Source organism: Aythya ferina (assembly GCF_964211825.1).
Source record: "Aythya ferina genome assembly, chromosome: 2".
Classification (NCBI taxonomy): domain Eukaryota; kingdom Metazoa; phylum Chordata; class Aves; order Anseriformes; family Anatidae; genus Aythya; species Aythya ferina.
Window position 1 is genome coordinate 136,609,462 of NC_140297.1, and position 20,332 is coordinate 136,629,793.

The window sequence follows — 20,332 nt, forward strand, 5'->3', positions numbered from 1 at the left end:
CTCAGGTCAACACCGCGTTATCCACTTATGATGCTGGGGATTCCTCATCAGATGTTCCTCCTCTGCACTGCCTGACAGTAACCATAACGCCAGTTTCTCTACGTCTCTCCTCTCACATACACTTCCAGCAACTCAACTGTGCAACTCCTCTCCTAAAAAGGACAGACAGGCCGTTAACTGGTGATAACCTGCCAAACCATCACTGGAAGTTTTTCGTCCTCAATACCAACCACTCACAGGATCCCAGGGTGGCTGAGGCCAGCAGGGCCCTCTGGAGCCAGCCGGTGCCACCCGTGCCCAAGCAGGGACACCCAGAGCAGGGTGCCCAGCACCACGTCCAGGCGGCTGCTGAAGGGCTCCAAGGAGGAGACCCCACAGCCTCTGGGCAGCCTGTGCCAGGGCTCCGTCACCCGCACAGCACAGAAGGGCTCCTGGTGCTCAGGGGGAGCCTCCCGGGGGCCAGGTTGTGCCCAGGGCCTCCCGTCCAGACAGGCTGAATTCAGCTGTGCCTCAGCTAAACCTGAACCAAGGGCCACCACCGGGCCTGGGGACAGGCGTCAGGCTTGGGCTGGGGCCCTGTGGCCTGGTCCCCAGCCACAGCCACAGTGTCCCAGGGCAAACCTCGGGAGCTGGGCTTGGGGACACGAGATTGCTGCCTGCTCTCCAAGGCAGCGCACAGATCAGAGCTTGTTATCAGCACGATTGACCGGCACAACTGTTGTTTGTTACAAATCACGTAGCAAACCCTTTGAGTCGGAAGCCATAATAACAAAGGCCATATGTTTCCTGGCTTTGCCGGTTACGTGGGGAGCTGGGGGAGGGTGGAGAGAGACCACACGGGGAACAACCGAGTCCAACGTGCAGACAGGTCGGTGGGAATGGAGGCTCCAGGTCAGCTCCAGAGCCCAGGTTCAGAAGGACTTCGTGCAATCCCAGCTGGCAGCACAAGCACCCTCAGCCACCCCGAAACAGGACCAGCTGCTGGCAACCGCTGGTAGCAGCCAAGGGCTAGGCATTGGGTAATTAGTTTGAACTTGTCATTAAACCTGCCTGTCCATCAGGGCCTTTGGCAGAGACTGCTTCAAAGCTGTCTGCTTTCAACACGGGCTCTCACCAGGCCCATCTCCAGACAGCTCAATAGGTTTTCACGGGACTGGGAAAAGCAGAACACAAAGCAGCTTTGGCTGAAAGTAAACAACCCCTACAGGGAATTTCTGGTCACCAGAAGTTATCTGCTTGGATATTACAGAATGAAGTGGGAGCAGCACCTGTTTTTATATCAGTGGTACAGACAAATGTTTCCTCCTGTTTCACCAGACTTCTCCCCATGACCTTGATGAACCCCATGACCATGATGCTGCAGTCCTGGTTGTTAGAAATGCCCTTCAGGTTCCACCAACCTGGAATCAACCCAGCCAGGTTTGGCTCGGATGCTGTAACAGAGATATCTTCATGGGATGTATAACAGATATATCTTCATGGGATGTATACCATGCACATGGAGAGCACCGAGAGGTGGAGTGCAAGCTGTCACACATGAAGAGTGAAGATGGACAGCTCTGGGGAAAGACAACATCTCAGATACCTTCCTTAGCAGACCAGCCCTCTGGATCTGTAACTTTCAATTCTCAGCAGAGTACAGCTGAGCACGCTGATGGGATGATGGCTTGTAGGCATGAGGGAAAAGCAGCTGGGGAATGCCAGTCTTGCTTGAACTGGCTCTGATGATTTGGAAAAAAAAAAAAAAAAAGTGCCAAACTTAAAGCATTGTTGCTCTCCTATTCAGCTCTTACTCAAGGATTTCAGGAGAAGTGTAGCCTGAAAGAATTTTTGTGTGTGGTCTCAAAATTTTATTGCCTAATTGCAATGCAGCAAGATTTAATTCTGTCCCCTGGGACTCTGGCCCTCCCAAACGAAACACCATGATCCTGGATCCTGATACGATGACGCAAAGTGGCCAAATTCGGTAATGGATAGAGCTGGGACCTTCCGTGGTCTTAACCACCACTGAAGCACGTCTGAAGGTTTATAATGGATTATAATGGAGCAACCTCTTTGAACTATTACCAGGCATTGTATTTTAGAGAAGCCCTAAGGCTGCCTTAAGTTACTTATGAGATCCTACTGTCTTCTGCTAGCCCTGGAAATTAAAAGAACGGAGCAGTTTTATGCAGTCATTTCTGCTTTTCCCTCTTGGCTCACAATCAGGTCTTGGCAGAGGGTGCCAGCATCAGCTGGATTTGCAGAGACTCAGGTGCTTTGAGACTTAGTGGTGCAGCATAAAGTTTTGGGGTGCCTTGCCTGCATTCAGTATCCACAGCCCTGCGTTAGGTGCATGCCTGGGGAGAACTGGGTACCTAAAAAAAAAGACCCACAGGTACCTACAGCACTAGAAGAAAGACACGAGGACTCTCCCTGCGTGGTGGCAAGTCTCTGGCAGTGAAACACAAACCTGAGATTACCCCCAGGGACGTTAATGGATCGTGTAGGTGTTTAGAGACTTGAGATATTTCACAGATCAGCCTGCAGCTGTGGGATGGTTTTAGGACAGCGGGTTTTCGGGTGCTTACAGCAGCATTCGGACAGCACTGAGGTAGCAAGCTCCGGCTGACGGATCTGCAGTGCCCGTGCTCAGCTCTCCTGCCTGTGGGCAGCACACCGTGCCTTTCACATCAGCTCTAAACACACTTGGTGTGCCCTCTCTGCCAAAAGGTACGGCCACGTCGTAACTCACTGACGACAGAGCTCGCTGGTTTTCGTACAGGACATGGGCAGCGTGCCTCTTTTCTGCCTGGAAGCAGTTTCACAGTGGTTGTCCTTTGCAGTGAAGCCTCCCTGCTCGTCACAGGCGCTGCTGATGCAGGACAGGGCAGTGGTCCTCTGTCACCTCACCCCAAAGGAGCCCTCACCAAGGGCTTTGCAGTCTCCTTGCATGCTGGTGGGCAGCCAGCGCTGCGCGACCCGCACCGAGACACTACCGCGGGCAGCTGCTGCCACCCTCAGGTCACCCCTCAGAAAAGCTCTGCCTGCCTCTGCTGGATGCTGCCTAAAACAAATCATAAAAAGCAAGCGCAGCAAAGGCACCGGCCAGTGTGATTCTCGCACTTGCTTGGCACGGCGGAGTTGCTTGCCAAGGCTGGCTGGAGTTTTTTTAACCTCAAGGCTCTGCGTAAGAGCAGGGACGGCTCTGACATGGACGGAGCCGACACAGGACGGTCACGTCATGTGCCCAAGTGGTTCCCTTGAGCTGTTTCGGGTCCAGGTGGGCAGGAGGCCAGGCAGCTGCACCAGGCGTGCGGGAACACGGGGCTCCGAGCGAGCTGTGCCTCTCCTGGGAACGTGCCGCTGCAAGGGCTGGAACAGCCACTGGGAGATGGAACCAGGGCCAAAAAATAAATAAAGGGGTGGCCTGAAGTCACCTTTAATTTCCCAATTCCAAAATCCAAGGTAAATAGCTGGGTTTATCCACCCTCCTCTTCCCATTATTAGCAGAGCATCTGCAGCCAGACCCACAGCCGTGGCAAAACTTGGGAATGAACACTGTGTGGAGCAATCCCAGTAGTTCTTATATTATAACAAGTGGTTTGGTTGCATTTGCACCACCACACACCATGACTACATCAATGTGTACCAGCTGACGGGCATAGGTCTCAACACTCTTGAGATGAGATAGCAATGGAAAAAAATAAATAAAATTAGAAGTATCAGGAGGCTTGTTGTTGCTCTGAAGGCTCTGCAGGAGGAGGGATGAGTTCAGATGAGCAAACTTTGCCCAGTCATTTGTAGCTGGGGGGTGGCTTTTATGGCTGTCCTGGAAGCTTCTTTCCAGAGGTTGCCTGCATGCTGAAGAAAAGCCTAAGTCCAAATTGTTTTCCAAAAAAAATTTTGCTCATAAGAGTTTCAGCTCAGCAAGGTCAGTGATATTTTTGTCCCCAGCTTCTTCTTACCTCCCAATACTTGTCTGTTGAATTCCAATACCATCATAGCCGGTAGGGAACAAAAGCTCTAGCAAGGTGTTTTCTGAGCTTGTGTTGAGGTTGGTCAAGGCTGGGATTTTAGAACTTACAACACTTTAGCAACTTCTTAAAGACCTTTGCAACATCTTTGGAGATGCAAAGCAACATCTCCAAATGTTGTCATGCATAACAATGTACAGGAAGATGCACTGACTAGACAAAGAGCAGACCCATTGCTAAAAGCAACTTGAGGAAAGCTGGTGCTACAAGCTTAAGTGGCTTCAGGTGTAGGCAGTCTTCCACTGCTCTCCGCATGCCCAAGAGCACTTGATTAACACTGGATTCAGGGAGCTGTCAGTAAAAGATCTCACAACCCTTTCCAGGCTGCTTTCATAGTGCCTGGCATTAGGCTTCCCACCACAAAAGATAATTCCTGTATTCTTTTGTCATATCAGGTCTTTAAATCTCATTGTCCCTGATCAGATTCTGTTGTTTCACATTCGTTGCAGATTTTAGCTCCCAATGAACCATGGAAGATGATAGCCAGTGGCTGCTTCCCCTCACAGATCTATACTTTCTTCATATTCCTAACACAGTCCAGAATGACAGAATGACAGAATAATGTACATTGGAAGGAACATTTGGAGGCCATCTAGTTCATCCTTCTGCTCAAAGCAGGGCCAACTTCAAAGTTAGATCAGGTTGCCCAGGCTTTGTTCACCATTGGGAGTTTGGTTTTATTTATCTATTTATTTTTGGTGGACCATAAGGACATACAAAAAGTAAGTCAGAGACATTCACGAATGTGGAATTTCTCACATGAAATAAATGGTACCAGATTTCTGTATGGGCAGAAAGTGCAAATTCTGTGTGCATCACTTGCAATACATCTGCCTGTCACACTGAAAGGTATCAGAATACAAGAAAATGTTAAGTAGCAATTGTCTTACCTTACTCTACCTTAAGAGACTTGCCCTGATGTACAGCCAAGAAGAAACGCCAACCCAACTGGTCTGCAGTTAACTGCCTTACCCTGTCACTTTTTTCCTCTTTTTGCAGCTCCTTGCTTTGTTCATCGCATCCTTGCAGGCTGTAGCAACGACCATTTTATGATAACTTTCTTTATTACGAAAATGCAACTTATTCACAGATCACTGTCCATCCTCTTAGCTGGATGAGTCAAGGAAATGGAGTATGTGCTCATGCAAGATGCTTTTGTGCTGCCTATGTAAAAAAGGCAGCTAAAAGGCCACCAGGCAAGTTTAATTCTGAACACCTGCAGCTTCCAAAATGCTATCGGTATTCTTTGAGCATTTGTACTGCCATGAAGGTTGCAAACATTTCCATCTGGATCGTACTTTCAGGTTTGCAGTGATTGACAAATCAATAGCAAAGAGAACTCACTGGCTCTGTAAAAGCTTAGAGACGTCAGCTGAGAGGAAACAAAAGTTTTGCCAGTGTCTCCGTGGGCGTTTGCCAAGAGCTGGAGAAGGGTGAGACTCAGGAAGCCCAGCATCCAGTACAGAATATGGGGGACAGCATTCTCCCTCCTTTGACCAAACGTGATGTGTTTTTTCCTTTTAATAGTGATATCTGCGTAGAGCAGACAACAACTTGCAGCAAGAATAATAAGAAGAATCCAAAACAACTCCAGAATCACAAGCAAAACCTATGAGGGAATGCTGCTTGCTCCAACTGGTAAAATCTAATCCAGATCCCAAATCTGGGAGATTTAAGGGTCAGCCTTGACTCGTGCCCAGAACTCTGCTGACTTGATGAGGCTGTGCAGACCCCTGCAGCCACACCAGTTACAGGACAGGACAAAAATCCCACCAAAGTCAACCCGTTCCAGCTGGAGGGAGGAAAAATCAGGCTGCTGCACTTTCATTGTTCGGCAAACTCCATCCATCAGGATGAATCTTGAAAAGTCAGGGGTCATAAGGGGGCTTACTCACACCCTAGAAAACTAAAGCCTGGGCCAAGGCAGTCACAATGAGGAGAGGAAAAAGACCTTCAGCTAACTGACAGAAAATACCCAAAAACTAGCTTGCAGGGGCACAGGCTTTTGTCAGAGTGACTGACATCTCGCCTGCTTGGAAGGAAATTAATTAAAGGAAAATGAGGAGCATATGTTGTCAAGTGGGTGTAAATCAAACTAAGCAAACAAAGGAGCAGGGGGAGAACTCGGGCTGGCATCAAGGCTGCAAGAAAAGAGAACAGGCTGGAGGAAGCAAAGGATGCAGATGTCTTTGGACACATTTCCTTTGCATCAGCTTAGATTTCAACAAGTTGATGAAAAGCTGGGTGAAAGGCAGCAGCAGCCAATACATCTAAGCCTGGAAGAAGTTTCCAGAGAGTGCTCCCAAGTCAGTTTCAGCGTTCAGTATTATTTCTCTGGGTCCTGATTCGGTGGTGGTGCTTGTGCAGACGTGGTGGTGCTTATCTCCTCCTGAGTGGACACTGCATCTCACGCCGCAGGTCCTGTGAGTGTCTCTGTCTGCACTTCTGGAAGGGCCGTCTTGCCCTGGTGCACACAAGGCTCTGTTAAAAACCAGATTTCGGTTCAGCTTATCCTTCAGCTATGCTGTAAAGCCAGAAGTGGTTTTCCTCATTGTTCTTTATAGCCTTCCCAGATCTTCCAGCCGCAAACACATCATTTGTTTAAGCCACACATAAACAAGCATTTTCATTCAATGGAAAGCACATGAAAGAACTACTTTCCTTCTGTGTGTTTCTTGCCTGCAAGGGCTGGAGTCTCTCTGTGCAAATTCCTGGTGCTAACCCCGAGCAGTTGTCAAAGCTTGCTCCATATTTGGCATTTTAAGAAATTCCTGAGTTTCTTCCATTACAAAATCATTCAGTCACTATTTGGCACCCTTTTGTAGCAGATGACGAGTCAAAGAGCTTCAAGATCTCTAAAAAAGGCAAACCTGTAACTGGACTTGATGTCAACCTGCCGTCAGAATACGTCATGGACCTACTGCAGTTGTGATACAAACTCGTTATACATTTCCTTGGCAAGAAGTGAATAGAGTGGCAATTCAGACTGCTAATGAAAAATGATAGCGGGTCACCATCTAAATCACCAAAAAAAAAAAAAAAAAAAAAAAAAAGTGAGCCAAGATGGCTAAAAACTGAATCAACAAAAACAGTCATATGAAACCAGTTTAAAAAAATGATGGAAGATAAAGCAATAAATAAAACAACATCCTTCTGCCTGGTCCCAACCAAGAACATGCAGTATGCTTGTGTCTTTGGTACTGTGCCCTCTACCAGAAGTATCAGAATTTCTCCAAAATCCCCTCCTCCTAGCTAAGGGCTGGCAACAAACATAATATTGGTTGCATCTGTCTGCTCAGATGGAATAATAATCTAATAACCCTCAATATCTCACACCCATAGCAGCACCAGGACTTCTGGCTGCCTCATACGTACTTCTACACACTATGTATTTTTCCTACTTTTACTAAAATACAAAGACTAACAGGCAATCTCTGCTTAATATTGTTGAAAAAAATAAGCTGCTTGCCACTGTGTTTACACCTGTGGTTTCTGCTCCTCTTGTTTTTCATGTTGCTATTAAGAAGCCACTGTTTGACACCTCTTCTAGGCAGACCTGCCTTAGTCTTTGGAGTGGATCTATGAGAAGCACAAGATGGATGAACACTTGCATCCTTCAAACACTGGAACAGACAGCCAAAGGCATTAATCAACACTTTATGTTTCAAGCATTGCACTAGAACACAGCCATGGCTTCAACACTCCTTGCCTCTCCCTGTCTGCAGAGCAAGTCTTGGGTCTAGGAGACTAGTCCTGCTTGGTGGGACCTTGCAACAAGCACTACTTAGTGCTCTACAGCTGGCATCACTGGCAGTGAATCCAGACACCACGTCTGAGACCACCTGCTAGGACCTGCAAATCGTCTTTCAGCACCAGCCACCTTCTCCATCCTCTAGAATTTCACATTTGTTAAGAAAAGGGGCAACACAACCTTGTGGGAACTTGAAATCCTCGATATACCTTATCAGTCAAGCATCACATCACGGTAAGATCATGGGGCCTTTTCCTTGTAGACATTTTTCACCTGTGGGTGAAGAAAATCACATGCCCACGTGCTGCACTTTGTGTGAAAATACTGATTATGATACCATGATTGCTTGAGCAGGATGGGCTAATCTCATCTGGGGGCTTTTGCAGACTGCTGTGGGAGAATTACAGATGGCCTGCTAAATTAGTCTGTATTCATGCTTCCTGTATTTTCCACAACCTGTTCTTCCAGTGAGAACTGTAATTTTCTATTTTTTGTAACTTTTCATCAAATTTCCGAATCAGAGTTTCAATCTGTATCACGTGTAATGCCATGTTCAACCTGTAATTTGGGTAGTGCTGTCTTACCCAAACAACCAAGCAGCACACACGTTCTCCGTGCCCAGAGGTGTGAGGGGTTACAGCGGGGTGTCCCTCTGGCTGGGTGGGTGCATGCTGGAGGAGCCTTGCACTGACCATCACCATGCAGCTGCCACTGCCAGAGACCTGGCACAGCCTGGCATAGCAGGGCACAGATCACGTTTTGGGCTTCTGAACCTTGAAGCAACATTTCTTAGTGCCCACCTGCCAGAAATCCCTCCCAGAGCAGCAATCTGAGCCTGGATCACCTTTACACGCAGAGCTGGATGTCCAAGCTCTCATCACCTCCAGCCTCCCAAGAGCTCCACGGTGCTCCAGCATCAGCTTTTCATTTATTTATTTAAAACCTGCCAAAATACAACTCCCCTGCAGGCCAAACAATGAAAGGGCTTCTCTGCCAGACGTGTGTTCTGCCAGCATATAGCTGCAGTTGTATTGTGTGGAGCAGTGCGTGGTGTGACAGCGAGCAGGACTGTCCGAGGGCAGGGACTCAACACGTGAGGTCCGAAGGCTGGCTGAGATAACCCCGAGGGACTGCCTTCGTCAGAGAAGATGAAACGTGACATGGTGTGGGTCCTGGGGCAAACTTCCTTCTATTATATACCCAGTTTCCTCAAGTGTTGCCAGCTGATTTGCTCCAAACCGGAGTGCACTCGTGTGTATCCAGTGGAGAGATGACCCAGGTCCCACAACCAGCAGTGGAACCAAACAAGCAATCACTTTTTCATGCAGATGCACAAAACCACATATGAAACCAGCAACAGCAGAGAACAGAGAAATTGGCATCCTTCCTACAGACAGACAGGGGCACAACTTACAAACTTAAGGGCAACACAGATCTAGTATCTTCACTCAGATAACTTAATTACAATAATCATTATTGTACAGAATAGTTAAAATCTGTCTTTCTTGAGTTACAAAGGTGCAGGCAAACCTTGGCCTTGCTAATTAAAATAAGTTGTGGGAGCTGTAAGATGTCAGACAGCTTTTGTCTAGCAGACAATGGGCACCACAACAGCACAGCACCTGGATAAGCATGATCACCACCATGCTCCACCACAGGCAGGGTGAGGAACAGGCTCTAACAGACAACCTAAAATGTTAAAGAATTTAACTCTGTCTAACATCATTCTAACTGTACCAAGGAACAAAATTTGCATGGCAAAAAATGTTCATTCCCTCACTTTGTTTTTCAGTATTTGCTTGTGACATTCAGCTATCAGACTCAAAAACCCTCTGAAATAAGTGTCTATGATGGAGACAAGTCGGTGCATCTGACTTTCAGTTCCCAAATTGCGTCAAAATGTAAGGAAAATGTTTGTTGATGGGTTAGGATGGACTGTGAACTCCATGACAATCTAGGGGGAGGGAGAGCACTGTTATAGCACGTAGAACAAACCAATCAATTGTTTTCTGAAAGTTGGTTGGGCTTTTTAATGAGCCACTGCTATCACAACAGGTTCCAAATATCAAAAGGTCGTGCAAAATGTGGCACAGTGCAGGATTACCACAATGCAGCCCTATACTTGCTCGAGGTCTTTCAGATTCTGTAAGTTTGCAGGTTTTCTGAAAATTATCCAATCTTCTGTTCTTCTGGGCCCTTTGAAGTACTTCACTTAAAAGCTGTAATCTGATTTCTAGCTTTTGTGCCTTCAGAGAAGAAGGAAAATATAGTCATAAGAAAAATATACAGTGAAAATGTGTGCAGTACTCCAGCGTTTGTCAAAAGGTGTCCTCAGAGGTAGTTAGCTAGAAATTAGATAAGCCTGTACTCTGCATGCCTGAGAAATGAAGTTTGTTTATTTTTCCAAGGAAAAGCAATGGGTGAATTTCATAACATTTTGACACAACAAGCCATGGCCTCAGACTTTAAGACCTCAGTGGTTATTGCTCCTACTAGAATTAAACTGTAGATTCAAGGGAACAAACACCTCCCCTTGTTATAAAGACAATTATACAGATACATAACTTTCGTTGTCAAAACAAAAATCCAGCCAGACTCTTGTAAACAGCATATGCATGTATATAGCATTGCCTAATCACACCAAATGTGGCTGATGGGTTGCCAGCTTTACAAGTAATAAATCATTATGATCCAATGAAAACCATATAACAAAGTAGACATACATAAGACTGTATATAAAAATAATCTTACTAATTATGATATCAAAGGAACAGAAGACTTGAAAGCAAAGTTAGGTTCAAAAACCTGTATTACAATTACTGCAATTATGATTAACTTAGTAATAACTGTAACTTTTTATAAACCTCAGGAATTGTATAATCACATTTATCCTGAAACCTCACAAACACCCTAAAAAATTTGGCAAAAAGAACAAAAGGTAACTGCACATTGGTTGTTTCACCATACCTATGAGGAGGAGGATGCAAGTGGTAGGGAAAGACACTCAGGTTTTATTGGGCAGGGGAAGTTGGACTCGTTACATTCTGGAAAATGAAAGAAACATTCTCTTTGATCCTTTCAAGGAAAGGATCAGCTAGAGCCTGATGCTGCCCTGAGAAATGTTTCCATTGCATCAGCTGTGACATAGAGAGTGGCTTCTTTGAATTAGGCTTCCCCTGGTCTTGTCCAAGCTGGCAACTTCTAGATGCAGAAGGCTTTTCCGAGGAAGGATCTGAAAAAATGATGAAGAAAATTAATCAGAGAAAACTGAGACAGAGAATTTCAGTCTGAATCAATAAGCCAGTTAGTGATAATAAATGAGAGAAAATAGAACATCATATAGAATCATTCTATGTCAATGAAAACCAAACATATGTATCCACAGTACGAGGAGAAAGACTCTCTTTCTTGCTTATTGATCAGATTTATCAAAATCACCATCTGCTAGCTCAAAGATGAATCTTCTCACAAATAGATGGGAAAGGAAATATCCTATCTAGCAATTTCCTTTCTTTTGTTTTCCCTTTTATGTGACATTTGGGTTGCTCCCATTCTTTAACTCTGAAGGTAGAAGTCTGTTGCAGCAAAACTTGAACTAATTTCGATTTCCTCCCAAAGGAGTCATTCCAACCAGCTAAAAATAGTTTGAATGGCTATTTCATTGACTCAGCACACTAGAGGTGGATCTCTAGTGCACTCTGTACATTCTGTGGTGGGCAGCTGAGCTCCACCACAACTGCTCTTTCATTCCCCCTCCTCAAAGGGAAAGGGGACAAAATACAAAGAAAAGGGCTCAAGGGTTGAGATTGGACAGGGAGATCACTGCCATCCTTCCCGAACTGAGCCTGCAGGGGCTGCCCACAGGCAGCAGCTCTTCAAGAACTGCTCCCACATGGCTCCGTACCACGGGGAGTAACAGTGCCTAAGTGCAGGCTGGCATAATTTGAACATCACTTACTCATACAAGAACAGAAGGTCTAATTTTTCAATCCTTAAGGAAAGATACAAAGACAATGAAATCAACAAGTGGAGTAAAAATAAGGAAAAACCTCACATTGTCATGGTTACAGAAGCTTTGTGCTTTCACTAACCAAGTCCTCCCCATTTTGGATAGAATGAGTTGAGAAAGGAATAGAAAGCTCTAGCCTATGGCACAGAGACTTGAAAAGCATCAAGCAAAATAATCACATCAGGTCTGTATTACTTAATTCCTTACTTATGTCTGTTGAGAATGTGTGCTTTTGTAGCCATTCCTTTGGCTCTTTTTATTGTGATATCTGTTAATACTACATATACATATTATATACCAAAAGCAAAGCAACGTACTAGGGCAGTAGACTCTCTTTCCTTTAAGAAATCGAAAATTGAAATTACCATTACTGTCCTTGAATATTTAGAAACAAAACACCACATTTGGCACAATTGCATTTGGTTGTGATGAATCACTAGTTCAGCTGGTCATAGCTAATTCAAGGAATCAAGAGGCATGATATAGAAATTGGTTGTTAGGGTAAGGAATGAATCTTTTCTTCTCTTCATCTTGTCAGGAGCTCCTATGGATCAGAAAAATCATGTGGCAGATCCCATAATGAAATTCATTATTTCAATCCTATTTTACTGAGCATTGGAGTTTTCTCCAGTGACAGACTGTATATTCAAAACGGATGCATTTCCTTCATCAATGGTCAGAGATAATGGAAAAGAAACTCACTTTGATGGTCTTTGTTTCCCATACAATCGCACTCAAGCAAGTCATGGGTAACACAGCTGGAATCTTCATGAAGTGTGAAGAGGTTTTTGAGCTCCTCAACAGAAAAATGGATGTGTTCGGATGTCTTGGAAAGGTCTACAACTGCCCCAGAAAGATCTTGTTTGCTGATCTGTCTCTGATAAATCTTTTCTTCTATTGAGCCTGGATTGAAAAAACAATAGATACACTGGGATAATTTTTGACCAGTACTTGCCAAGAAGAAAAGTCAAATCCATTTGTTCACAATAGTCATAGGAAATGCTGAGCCACTATTTTCAACTACTAAAACAAGAGCAAGGAAAAGGTAAATGAGTCAATGTGATGTCACTATTTTAACTGAATTCAGAACAAATTATGTATATTTTAAAAGAATGAATAATTTCCAAAAACATTATCTCTCTTTCCTCTATTGGCAATATTTCAATAGCTGTCTTAGTCTGGAGTATATTTGAGCACCATCTCTGACCTGTGGTTAGCAGTCTGTAAATATGTACAGTATGTTTTTGACCATCTCTCCACACTCTGGCCATTGCCTGAAGAAAGGAAAAAGATGAAAAGCATTAACAGCATATGATACAATAGAATTTCAGCTAAAACTTAGCATCTGCTGATCAAATTACCAGATCTGCTAGCTCATTCAAAAAGATGTTGTCCAAAGAAAGCATTCCTCAGTAGCTGTCTTTGACTATTTTTATAAAAATATTCTGGTATTAACTACAAATTATTTTCAAAACATAATTTACTTTCTTTCTGCTATTTATGCTCCTCTTTGTGTATATTATATTAGGAAAGCGGGGCTTTTATATCCTTCCTGCCAGCAATCCCCTCTTTACATTTCTTTTCTAAACACTAGCAACAGTTTAATATTTCAGGAATACTTGTCATTCTCCCCCATCTCCAATTCTTTTTTTTTTTACCATAATACATCTTTATAAATGACTATTCCCTTTCTTTTAAGACTGTAGTTTCACACGTAATTCTTAAACAAAAAAGGTAAGTGAGTACTATTACATGATTTTTGTCAAAAATGTTAGGGTTACATGTACATATTAGGTTCAAGTACTCATAAATGGCTTGCAGTATTTGGCAAGCTTTTTTGATTTGTATTTGGCAAGCTGTAGCAATTTTGAGTGATATAACAGTGTTTAAAGCAACGTGACAAGTGACCACATGGGGGTACTAATTCACAGTTGGAACAGGAGCAGGGGCAAGAATTGGAGCTTCTTTCAGGTAGGTATTAAGAATTTATTATTAATCTATAATCAGAAGTCTCTTCCTGTGCTTATAAAAGTATTTTTTTTAATTGCTATTATTAAGGAGTATTTTAACTGAACGCTCTTATGCCAACTAAATAATCCCTTAGGGCCATGTGCACAGTTACAAGCAACGGTACTAGCTTTGTTTTCTTTCTTTTAACATCATTGCCACATGATTTTCTCATTCTCTTAATTCTGATCAGGACCTTTCCCTTTTTCTTGTGTACGGCAAATCAACAGCAACACTTGCTACACACTCTAATCATAATTTTATTTTCTTTTTAGAAACAGCAAGCTTCCAGTTTAAAAGTGATCAGAAGACAACAGAGATATATGACTCATTCCTCCAAAGTAACCAGAATCTGATCTACTCTTTTCATTTTTTTTTTTTACTGATGGAGTCCTTCTAATGATGCATATATATACGTATATATATATATAAAAAAACAGAGAAATATTTTTTATTTTCTTCTCACAGTTTTCCTCCAGTATTGTACTTACCCAGATACAATGTGATAGTGAGGCAGCAATAAGACATGTAAAGCCAGACATTTCAAAATCAATCAAGAACTCATTTGATGCCCATCCCAACCTGCACATACACAGTTGTATCAGACCTGAATATCCGTAGCTGGATTCCAGTCGATATCATACAGGATCAAGTGAGATGCCCCGACCAGATTCAGTCCTACTCCACCAGCTTTTGAGCTCAGCAAGAAGATGAAAGCTGGACTGAATTTACTGTTGAAGCTATCAACTATATGTTGCCTCTGGGAAACAGGAGTATGTCCATCAAGTCTCGTATAAGAGTATCCATAAGTTTTGCATGTCTCCTGTAATATGTTCAACGTCTGGGTGTAATTGGATACTAGTACAACCCTGTCAAGCAGAAAAGAAAAAAAATATATCATCTTAGACCTCGGCAAAGTTAAAGTACAGCAACAAATTATTGAAGACAACTAAAAAAATGAAATCACAAGTCAAGCAAAAATTAAACATCAACATGAGGTTACTCATATTTCCTAGGAAACTTTTAATATTATTTGAAGCACTTATTAGATTTGGATGCATTAAGTCTTATCATCTAGTGTTTGAATGTTAAGTAATTAATGTTTTCCTTCACAATAGAATTTGGCCCAACTCACAGATTACAGGGATCCAGAATAAACCACATATATATATATATAATACATATTATATATATAATATAACATAGCTGGCAGCATTAAGGCAGCATTTGCAGAGGATGTTGTAGCAGCTAATTAAAAATACATATGACTCTGCTTATTGAAAAAGCTACTGCAAACTTCTACAGATAGCCTAGAAAAATAATGATAAATAAAATCATGAAAGTCAGATAAGAAAGCAATGACTCTTGCCTACACTGAATGACTGAAAAGAAATGGACTGAGGCATGATGAAAAATATCACAAAAAATATAGTCTGGATTTTTTTAAAACGAGTAAGTCTCCTGGTTCATTACACTAATGACTCTTACTATGTCAGTGTTATTTCTCTTACATTCTGAGCAAATAAGCTTCAAAGATCTGAAAATCTTGAGTTTCTGTCCTCAAAGGTAGTGAGGATGACACTACTGAGAGGACAAAGAAAGATCTTTTTAATTGAAGCCATAAATAATAATCACAGTTAAGGCATTTTCTGATATATTTTGTTTAGAAGTCTAAACTAAATATACAAAATTACATCAAATAATATTTTTTATTTAAAAAAAAATATTTTTTTAATAAACAGAAATATGGAAGAACTATACAAACAATTTCAGGGAAAATTCTGCAAATTAACATTTAAAATTTGTTTTATGTTATTATTGTTGTTGTTATTATCACAGTTGCCTCTACAATCAAACTAAATCCAAGATGTGTTTGTAAAAACTTTGCAAGGTAGACTTTTTGACAATCAACCTGAAATTCACAGCTTTGTTTTCACTCAAAAGTAGAAATACAAACTTTAAAAGAGGACTGGAACTGGGTCTGTATATTGCAAAAACTATTTAATGCTAATGAGAGCAGAGAAACAGAAGAAAAGAAACATGAATAGCACTGAATTAAAGTAAAAAAGTTATTGAAGTTATACAATAATGCCTCAACATGAGCTGCAACTCAGCAACTCCCAAAGCACTGACATGGGGAAAGGTGTTTTTTCCTCACACCCCTGATTTTTTTGACTTACACGAAAAAAGGCTAGCACATTTAGATGTTTAGCTGTCACTGGTTTCATTGGATGCTAGGCATATAAACTCCCATGACAAGCTCAGATTTCTGATTTGTAAGAAGAGAGCACCAGGAAGAAACAAATTCCATTTCACAAGTGCCAAGAGATCTGCTGTTACTTCACACTACTGAATTACAGCATGTCCTATTTAAACATCAATTAAAATAAAAGTTAAAAGCTAAATACTTTTGAAATGGCTGAGCTTTAAGGTATGAGTACATAAAAAAGTTATCATGAGACACAAGGTCACGTTGAGCTTTCCATGAATCAGCAATTTCACAGTAACCAACCATGTGCATCCTATTACCCCATGATAAGCAGAGGTTTTCCTACATGTCAGTGACATTTACCATGGGGGAAATACGCAGTTGTTGTGCAAGTTCACCTGTTAAGACTTGTTGCCCTGGACAGAAAAGGCAGCAAGCACTGAGCAGTTTAACATGATTAAAGGGGAAAGAACTCATAATCCACTCATTAAAATTATTTTAGTGCAATTTCAAATATTTAATACATTAAATAATTGCCTCAAGGAGATACAAAGCATTGGGGAGACTTTGCAGGTAAAGATAATTTGTCATAGCACAGAAGCTGTAGCAAACTCTATCCTAGTTGCTGGAACTCAGGATGAAAAATACAATTATCTTTGCCTGGAAATAATATGAAGAGCAACTTTGAAAATTATGTCAGCTGCAAGTCATAGGTTAGTAATTTAACAAGGAAGAACCAGAAGTAAAATGCATAAATATGCTTGGCACCTCTGAAAACAGCTGCAAAGGTTTTATTTTAAATATTATGTCCCTACACATTTGAAAAGCAAAACAATATAGAGAAGGTCACTCTTATTATCTCCCTTTTACCTTACTTTCACACTTACCTTTCAGAAGAGTTGAGCTCATGGATTGCTGCTAACAACTTCACCAGCACCTGCAATTTTCCTGAATCAGTTTCAGAGAAAGTGTCAGAAGTATAATCTTGTGGAAAGACATCCGTTAGACCTTCATAGAGACTGGACTCATCATGCTCATCATTCATCGGATCATAGCTTTTTTCCTATTAAAAATAAAAGGATTCAAGGTTCATGTCCCCACTAAAATGTTTTCTGCTTTTTTATTTTTAAAACTTTACTGATAGCATTTACTGTGTTTACACCCTCTAATCCAAGATGTTGTTTACACCTGAGAAGAGAACAAGTTGAAATACCAAAAACTCAAAAATGCATTTGACTTCTTCTCTACTTCAACAACCAAACAGATATACAGCCATAACTAAAGCTTGGGAAAACAAATCAATACTCTGTTTATTCTTTCTAAATCCTGTAATACCTTATCATGGAAGTCCAAAATCATTGACTTTTGGGGGGAAGACATTGTCATTAGGATTCAGTTATACAAGGGAAGTGAAAAAAAGCTAACAAGTAATAACAACAAAATAGAAGAAATACAGGTAATATTCTGCTGTAATTTGAAAATCGATGTTTCACGAGGAGGAAAAAGCCAAACTAATAAAACCTCACAGCAGTAATAAATGACTTGTATTTACAGCCCTTTTCACCCACATAGTTTCTAAAGGCTTACACTTTCACTTACAAAAAAATATCAAAAGCTTATATCATAAAGTAAAGCAACAAACTTTACTTGACAGTGTTGTCAGTTATGTCAGGGATGTCTGCTGTGGACATTCCTACAAAGTCACCAGGAACCTCTTTTAAGGAACATTTACATCTCCACTCACCTTACTTGGACTTCGACCAGTGTCCAGAGAAGTTACTAATACTAAGCTCTAACTATCACTCTATTTACCTATAGGAATGAGAACATTTCTGTAGAAATAATAAGGTGTACAGAATGATAGGATTCCAGGAAAAGTGAAAATTGAGACATCTAGTACCAATGACATGTTGAACCTGCAGTTCCTGGTATCATTGAACTCAAGAAATGTACGGGCAGGGAAGTTTCAGGGGAACCAGCAGACAGAGTATACAGAATAATCTCTAGCTAAGTGTTCTGTGTAAAATTCACATTTGTATCTAGATCTACAAATATTCAGAGACAAAACTAGGAGGGAAAATAGATGAAGGCAACAAAGAACAAGAAAATACCCTAAAGCCACAGGGAGATGTAGAGATACCTTCCCTGAGTACGTTCAGATTTCCTAACATTTACATTTTTGCAAGCAGATCTCCTAAAACAAGTCAGATGTGAAAAGAGAGCATGGAAATGACCTTAACTAACATGCACATTGACCATAACATATTTTTAGTGACCTTTGTCCACTGAAATGACTAATTGCAGGCACCCACCCCCATGCAAATAGATACCTTTACAGCTTTAAACAGAAGACATGGATGATTGCAAAGTTTTTTCAAAGCTCCTATGCATATTAGGTGAGGACTATTTTCTAGCCTGCCTTGTAAACAGGATCTAATAACTTGAGAACTAAGCAGTTTTCGATACAGTTCAAGTTGCAGTGCTGTTGGTCGGCAGAAGATTATGCTCTCCTTTTTGGAGGGGAGAAATTTGTTTATAACCTCCTGTGTTCTCCTAAGAATAAAGAGTCCAGTGAGGCGTGTGAGTTCTGCTGCTCTTTTTTCTCCTAATTCCTTTTCCTCCTAAAAGAACAAAGCGCAAAATTAATGTTCATCTTGCATTCCATCAAAATATTTTTCTATATGATTTTAATTAGGCAGCTAATGAACATTTTGATTTAATGACACCACTTTCAGTACGTGAATGTAATGATCAGTTCTACAATTAGTACCACTGCATTAGCTTAGTTCTAGGTTTGGTTTCTAAAGTCTTAAAGAAAGGAGGATAATATCTGAAAAGACATCCAAGGCTCAAATTATATTCCAGAATTTCTGTATGCAGTAAAGATGAAGTAAAATCATGCAGATATTGCAGTATTGTGAAGAAACTGAGAATTAATAGAGTATAATCATATCAAAATTTACATGGCATTATCAGGAATGCATGTTGTTGGAAGTATATATTTTGCCTGATAATGAAAATGCAGCTGAAATGCCATGATCTCAACACACACATATTCCTCTCCCCCCCACTTTGGAAAACAACTGAATTTATTCAAATAGGAAGCTGAGAAGCTTTTGCTGCCGTTAGCAGTCCTAAGCTTCATTTTATTCCATAGAAAGCTAATTTCACATTGCTGTCTATTAATTTCCTTCTATAACTGCATTTTTTAAATACTACACCTTTGTTGCTGAAGGTTCTCTGGATCTGACAATCGGCTCCTCATATATTTTTCTATACGTGGATAAAGAACCAAGTACTCCCGGATTTACAAACTCTATTAACGCATAAAATTCTTGCAAGTCATTTTGGATTGGAGTACCTGGAAAGAGAGAAAAGTAGTTATGCATTTGGTAACTATTTATTGAAACAGACAGAAGTAAAATTGTTGAATGCAGTATTTAACATTGAGAATGCATCCCGAGAAGTTTTGTTCCAATATGAATTACTCAGAGCACTGAATTAATCTAGAACAGTGATTAATAAAGTACTGTCTCCCTAACTGAACAGACTGCACATCTAGTTGTTTTGATAAAGGAATTCAGAAAGTCAATTTCTAAATCAGTTTTATTAAATAAATACAAAAGAAAATAATGACTGTATATAAACAGAGTCCCGATTTCCTTACAAAAGTTCTTAGGCTCCTTGCCTGTCCTTTAAGTTAGACAAATTTTGCCTTTATTAAAAAAAAAATAAAAATTTAATGAAATAATCTGTTTTAACAAGACCCAAGATTTGTGTGCTTAATACCCATTGCCAAAATTTATATTGTGCTCCTGTCACATTTACAATATCTTTTCCCTTTCCCCCAAGCTGGCACTTTCAGCATAGCAAAATATTACAAGCAACTATAAATACTAACCAGTAAGGATAATTCTCCTCTCACAAGGCAGACTAGTAAGGGCTGTAGTTGTCTTAATGGAGCTGTTTTTCAGACGATGTCCTTCATCACAGATCAGGAGGTTAAATTCTATTGCCTGAATTTGTTCCAAAGATCGTAGCAGCATCTCATAACTGATTATCATAACCGAATAAAGTGGAGAACTGATGAATTCTTCTACTTTGTGGTCCTACAGGCATAAAGAAAATATATCATACAACTTTTTCTTTGGAGATCACTCATCACACTATTTAAAGATCTAATGTCTGCAGAAATTTTCCAGCATGACACAGAACATTTACCATCTCCTCCAAGAGTTGGATTATTGATTCCTTCCTAATTTGCAAAGGAAATAAGAGAGCTGATACAGCATTTTTTTTCTAACTTTATTTTATCACCTCATTAATAGACAATTTATTAT

General features: G+C 41.1%; 1 protein-coding gene across 7 annotated transcripts in view; it reads right to left on the reverse strand.

Moving 5' to 3' along the window:
• Positions 1–10,141: 10,141 nt before the first annotated feature.
• Positions 10,142–20,332, reverse strand: part of RAD54B (RAD54 homolog B) — a 224,973-nt gene continuing 214,782 nt past the window's right edge. For all 7 annotated transcript variants that reach the window (XM_084510777.1, XM_084510775.1, XM_084510778.1 and 4 more), the window contains 8 exons: positions 19,894–20,101; positions 19,214–19,353; positions 18,323–18,613; positions 16,880–17,055; positions 14,391–14,652; positions 12,984–13,050; positions 12,479–12,679; positions 10,142–10,999 (listed from right to left, as the gene is read on the reverse strand). In XM_084510777.1, the coding sequence (XP_084366903.1) occupies positions 10,779–10,999; positions 12,479–12,679; positions 12,984–13,050; positions 14,391–14,652; positions 16,880–17,055; positions 18,323–18,613; positions 19,214–19,353; positions 19,894–20,101 (1,566 nt within the window). In that variant the 3' untranslated portion in view covers positions 10,142–10,778. The remainder of the gene's footprint in view (positions 11,000–12,478; positions 12,680–12,983; positions 13,051–14,390; positions 14,653–16,879; positions 17,056–18,322; positions 18,614–19,213; positions 19,354–19,893; positions 20,102–20,332) is intronic.